The 5,705-nt window shown below is 48.0% G+C and overlaps 3 protein-coding genes across 3 annotated transcripts, besides 4 other annotated features; all 3 read left to right on the top strand.

Moving 5' to 3' along the window:
- Nucleotides 1-361: 361 nt before the first annotated feature.
- Nucleotides 362-442: a microsatellite.
- Nucleotides 443-768: 326 nt separating this feature from the next.
- Nucleotides 769-792: a microsatellite.
- Nucleotides 793-814: 22 nt separating this feature from the next.
- On the top strand, nucleotides 815-1,246 carry TraAM80_00647 (uncharacterized protein; the record flags this gene model as incomplete). Its single annotated transcript, XM_029377718.1, has 1 exon — nucleotides 815-1,246. The coding sequence occupies one exon, from the start codon at nucleotides 815-817 to the stop codon at nucleotides 1,244-1,246; it is 432 nt and encodes a 143-aa protein (XP_029242486.1).
- Nucleotides 1,247-1,698: 452 nt separating this feature from the next.
- On the top strand, nucleotides 1,699-2,871 carry TraAM80_00646 (tetratricopeptidedomain 4; the record flags this gene model as incomplete). Its single annotated transcript, XM_029377717.1, has 1 exon — nucleotides 1,699-2,871. One exon carries the CDS (start codon nucleotides 1,699-1,701, stop codon nucleotides 2,869-2,871), a length of 1,173 nt encoding a protein of 390 aa, XP_029242485.1.
- A 33-nt stretch (nucleotides 2,872-2,904) lies between these two features.
- Nucleotides 2,905-2,938: a sequence feature (A-rich).
- A 203-nt stretch (nucleotides 2,939-3,141) lies between these two features.
- Nucleotides 3,142-3,170: a microsatellite.
- A 232-nt stretch (nucleotides 3,171-3,402) lies between these two features.
- TraAM80_00645 (proton-dependent oligopeptide transporter, POT family) lies at nucleotides 3,403-5,310 on the top strand (the record flags this gene model as incomplete). Its single annotated transcript, XM_029377716.1, has 1 exon — nucleotides 3,403-5,310. One exon carries the CDS (start codon nucleotides 3,403-3,405, stop codon nucleotides 5,308-5,310), a length of 1,908 nt encoding a protein of 635 aa, XP_029242484.1.
- Nucleotides 5,311-5,705: the final 395 nt, after the last annotated feature.

Here is a 5,705-nt window from a genome sequence, read left to right as displayed (position 1 = left end):
GCTTGAGGAATGTCGTCACCATCATGTCAATCCAGTAATGCGAGTAAACTGTTTGTTAGTGTTTCCGTTGTTGTTCTCACTATTTATGGGAGGGAACCCCCTGTTTTTTGTTCTTGTATCTTTTCCAATCAGTCGCAGTGGAGGAGACTACGCATATATGTGCACACACAGACAGAAATGAGCCACTGAAAACGGTAGTTGAGCGAGAGGCAAATTAAACGATTTTTGTGGGATTTGTATACCGTTGCAATTACTATACAAAAAGAAAAAGAGGTACAACGGCCGAGGAAATTAGCATGGCGAGGAAAAACAGACTGATATGATAAGGAGTAGAAGTGAACAAGAAAAACGACGATGAAAGAACACACACACACACAAACATAAATACAAACGCAAACGCAACAACAACAAAAAAACAAAAAAACTACTCACGAACAAATAACACCACTGTTAGTCGCATCTGTATGCATTTGTGTGTGCGTTTGTGATCAATGCAAATCGTTGATGGAAGTGTTTCCCTTGCGGTAAATGATTCTATTTTGTGTTCCTTGTTTTGACTTTTATTTCTTTTTCAATTGCCGGAGTTTTCCGCCCAGGAAGTGTGTCTCCTGCGACTTCTCGTGCGATGACACAAACGACATCTCAACCGTCTTTTTCTTCTTCATCCGTTGTACCTGCCGAAGGTCTCTGCGCATAGAAGAGGAGGGAGCAGCCTGTGTTCTTTGCGCAAGTCTCTCCCCCTCCCTCTGTGTGTGGCATCTCTCCAACCACACACACACACACACACACACAACTTATAGCTGCACCTCACAACATGCTGCGACGTAGCGCTAGGGCAGCGGATAGCTTCAAGGAACACTATCACCGTGTTCATCTCCCGAGGCGGTTGGCGTTGCAGCGTTACATTCGCCAGCAGACACTCCGAGGACAGGTAAAGACGGAGCTGGAGGTGCCGTACAGGTACAACCGCTGGTGGGTCAATGCCGATCACGAGTTTGTGCACCAACACGCCTATGTGGAGGACCCAGAGGTCACGAAGGCCAAACGTGAGGTGCTGCCACCCGTAACGAAGGAAAACATTTGGAAGGAGCCACAAAAAACGTTTTTCACACCGTTTGCGCCCTACATTCGTGTCGTAGACTACCCAAAGGATCCAGATGCGAAGTTTATGAAACCGGTGAATGTTCCCCGTTGGAAAGATTACATGCAGCGCACAAAACCTGTAGTACCGCGGACGTGGTACTAACGACGAGAAGGTCAATAAATCAAAAAAAAAACCAACAACAAGAATAAATGTCGCGAAGGGAAAGGGACATTATACAAACCATGCACTGTTATTGTTTCTTTTACTTTTTTTCACTTTTCTTGTTGCTCTGCTTTGTTTTCTTCTTTTTGCGTGCGTGTGTGTGCATGATTTAAAAAGGCGTTATGGAGTATTTGACTTGGGTCGTTTTGGGTTTTCTCCCGGCGTCTGTGAGGGGGTGGTTGCGGTCAACCACCTGAGTCGTGTGTGACGTACTGCTAGGTTTGGAAGGCGTGAGGGAAGTGATGCGCGCTTCCTTTATTCTCTCGCTTCGGTTGTGTATTCTCCCTTCTTTTTACATACTCCTCTGTTGTTTCTCCTTTTTTTGTTTTTCACTGCTCCCTGGTGCCTCACTGCGGCTGCGGCGGGAGTTGGCAGGGCGCTGAGGAAGGAATATGAACTTGAGCAGTTTAGTACTGTCTGACAAGCAGCTGACGGCAGAGCAGCATAACCACATCCGGGATCTGCAGGATGAGATTGACGAAATATGGAGCCGCCGCGGAGACTATAAGATCAACGATGAGGCATGGAAAAAAATGCCGCTTTTTATGGATACTATCACAGACAAGGATCTCAAGATGAATGCCGATTGTGCTGCCCTTGCTAGTATCGCCTACGATGAGGTCCCACCTGAGGACATTGCAGAGAGTAGGAAACAACATGGCAACAAGGCCATTCAGCTCGCCCTCAATCCAGAGCAGGTGAACAAAGAGAATCTTGCCCGCGCGGCGGCCCATTGCTACACTGAAGGCCTGAATGCAGAATGCAAGGATCCTGTTCTGAATTCACAATTGTATGCCAACCGAAGTCTTGCACAGTACATCATTCAGAACTTCGGTCATGGTCTTGAGGACGCACAGCGTGCCATCATTCTCAATCCTGAATATAGCAAGGCTTACTATCGTGCCGCACGGTGTGCGGAGCGTGTAAATAAGTACGATCTTGCCATTGACCTTTTGTCAAAGGGACGCTGCACAAACCCACCACCTGAAGGTTTTGCGTTGGAAGAGTTTGCAGAATTGGAGCGTGTATGCCGTGAAGCGAAGGAGCGGGCGCAAAAGAAGGAAAAGAAGGATAACATTCGCACACGAGTGAAGGCAGCTGAAACGTGTGGTATACTGCGTGCACTCACATCTCATGGCATTCGTTTGTCGTCTACGCCGGAGGTGAGTAGTGAGCAGATGGGGGTGTACGGTCACCATCAGCCGTTCTTTGACGCGGATGGCTTTCTGCATGTGCCTGTCCTCTTTATGTATGACGAATATCAGCAAACAGACTTTATGCAGGATGTCACATGCAACATCAGCACGGAAGAACTCCTTGACGAACTAATGCCATTCCCCTGGGACGATCGCGGTCGATATCGTCACATGGATGACATCGTTGTCGTCTTCAAGATAGATGATGGGGTAAAGATGGCGGAGTACTACGAGGTGGATCTGTCATGGTCGCTTATAGAACTCTTTCGCTCTGAATCATACAAAATGCCTATGCTGCTTCCTGTGCTTCACGTTGTCTGCAAAAGCTCCGAACTGCTGCAGGAGTGGAACCCCCGGAAGCCATTGTAGAGAACTTTACATTTCTGTGTTCTCTATGATCCCTTCTTTTTTTTTGTTTTTTTTTGTCTTCATTTTTAATGATGAACCCAACACTTATTCGAGTAACGTCGGCAAGAGTCCCCATGCACAGAGCACACGGAAAAAATGCCATACTACCCTCAGAAAGGCTGAGGGAGGGAGCCTGGAAACAAGCAAAAAGATAACGAAAAGTCGGGGTTAAAAGCGGCGACGATGGCTTGTGAAGACCTGCCCTGTTCGGCGAGTCGAGAACATCATTCAAGAGAGAGAGAAAGAGATGAAAAGAGAGATTCTTTACGTGCCGTGTCTTTTAACGGTTCTTCTTATTTCATTTCGGTCTTGATCTTTTGTTGCTGTTGGGCTCTTCTCTCTCCCTGCTTGAAGTAACGCGTTTCAGAAGTGAGTATAGGTTGCTTTGACGCTTTTAATTTTATCAATAATCACAGTAAAAAAAAAACATAGCTACAGCGGCTCGGAGAGGGAGGAGAACAGCGAAGAGGGGATTGACAGTTGATCTTTGCCATGATGCTGCTTGGGTTTCCCTCCGGGGTGTGGATTACAATGGCCGTGGAGTTTACAGAGAGGCTGGGATACTACGGAACTACTTTTATGTTGATGATGTACTGCACGAGTATGCTGCGTTGGAACCCGAGCACAGGAAATGCTGTCATTAACGGCCTATACGCTGCCACACCAGCAGCCGCATGCATTTCCTCCATTGTCTCAGATGGGCATTGGGGTCGTCCATTTTCCCTTGTTGTTTCCCTGGCAACATACGCAGGCGGACTGTCGTTGGTGGCTATCTCGTCCTACCCTTTTATGTACGATAACTTTCCGCTAGAACCGACTGTCGGGAGTTTAATTTTGTTTGCTTTTGGTATCGCGTTTTTCGCGATAGGGTATGGTGGGATGAAAGTGTGCACCAATCCCTTGATGGCCGATATTGTCTCGGAGGCCTACAAAGATTCTGAGCAAGAACGCGAAGCTGTGGTTTCGCAGCTTTTTCGTTGGATTTACGTCGTAACAAATACTGGGTCCCTTGTTGGCATCTTTGTGCCTCCGCTACTGCGCTCTTTGGATAAGCGAAGTGTTAAGATTGGCTCGGTGTTGTACACAACTGGTTTCTATCTCGGATTCACTGTATCAGCAGCATCGTGTCTCTTGGGGTTGTTGCTATTTAGTGCCATGTATCGCCGGTTTCATAAGAATAAACCGGTGCCCGAGTTTGTGCTGGTACGCGTTTTTTTCCGTGCCATTTGCATGCGGTGGTACTTTGCCACTGGGCGTGTGCGTGATGACGCGTTTCTGTCTGCGCACCGTTGGGACCTGTTTGACTACGCTGGCTACTCTGTTTTCAGAGACAATTGCCCTGACGTGACGACATCGCATACTGTCTTGTTAAACCCTCCTGGTTCGTCAGTGGAACCAAGGAGTTCGGTGGAAAAGGGTCTTGGTGGAGCTCCAACAAGCATTGACTGTGAGCCTCTAGCGCCTAAACCTGACGACGACGCAGCGAAGCAAGACGAAGAGTCAAGCCACCGCGTCTCACATCACGCTGATGAGCTTGAACAGGTGTGGGTGGATGACGCAAAATCTATTGTTTCCGTCTGCCGTGTCCTTGTTGCAGTGCCCGTCTATTGGCTAATCACAAACCAGTTCAGCACCAACATGATTTTGCAGGCATCAGCGACGAGTCTCCCACCGCAAATTCCCCCAGAAATCTTCAACAACGTCAATACTGTAGCACTTCTTGTCTCGTTGGTGTTTTTTGACCGCGTCTTGTTTCCACGTATGTTTCCTAACCGATGCCCTCCTATGCGAGGGCGTGTAGTGGTTGGATGTGCCATAATGATAATTTCTATGCTGTGGTGTGGCTTTGTGCAGCTGGGTATAGATCACCGTGGAATGTATGACGAGGATGACTTTTATCATTTGTACCCTGGGATGGAAATGGTGCCCTCTGGGTGGTTGGTTCTACCCTACACGATGCAGGGTGTCGCGAGCGCTTTGGTGGACACAACTATCCTGGAGGTGACCTACGTTGCGGCGCCCACCGGCATGAAAGGCGCCGTGATGGGGATGTATCTTCTGGCTTCAAGCCTAAGCGGGTTTCTAGGCCTTGCCATTTCACCAGTGTTGAGACCGACAAACGCTAAATTGACAATTTTTTCCCTGACAGGGGCGCTGGTACCGGTGACAATCTTGTTTTATTTTTTGAATTCTCCCCCAGCTGGCACAAGGACACCCAGCGAGGCTCCCCCTGATGACGCCATGCATAAGCATGACACTGTACCCAAGTGCGAGGGTGACTCCTTGCTGAATTGGGGTCGTTCACGCATGGAAAGCTCGGGGCGCTATGGTGGGGTTCCCCAACACGAAGACTCAGCACTACGAGAACCTGCATCTGCAAATCCTCCAGGTAGAGTATAGCACTAGTTTAGCGTGAGACGATGGGATTCTTTCACATACCTCGGCGCCGTGAGTACGGCCAAGGAATTAAATGTAAGAATGGATAGGAGTGTATAGGGGACAAAAAGTGGACGTGAGTATCAGAAGGAAATGGCAATAGGGATGAGTATCGGAAGGAAATGACAATAGGGATGAGTATCGGAAGGAAATGACAGTAGGAATGAGTATCGGAAGGAAATGACAGTAGGAATGAGTATCGGAAGGAAATGACAGTAGGGATGAGTATCAGAAGGAAATGACAATAGGGATGAGTATCGGAAGGAAATGGCAATAGGGATGAGTATCGGAAGGAAATGGCAATAGGGATGAATATCAGAAGAATGGCAGTAGGGATGAATATCAGAAGGAAATGGCAG

The sequence above is a fragment of the Trypanosoma rangeli genome, assembly GCF_003719475.1.
Source record: "Trypanosoma rangeli strain AM80 chromosome Unknown Tra_15.4_contig_00011, whole genome shotgun sequence".
NCBI lineage: Eukaryota > Euglenozoa > Kinetoplastea > Trypanosomatida > Trypanosomatidae > Trypanosoma > Trypanosoma rangeli.
This window is presented reverse-complemented; position numbering and strand designations above follow the sequence as displayed.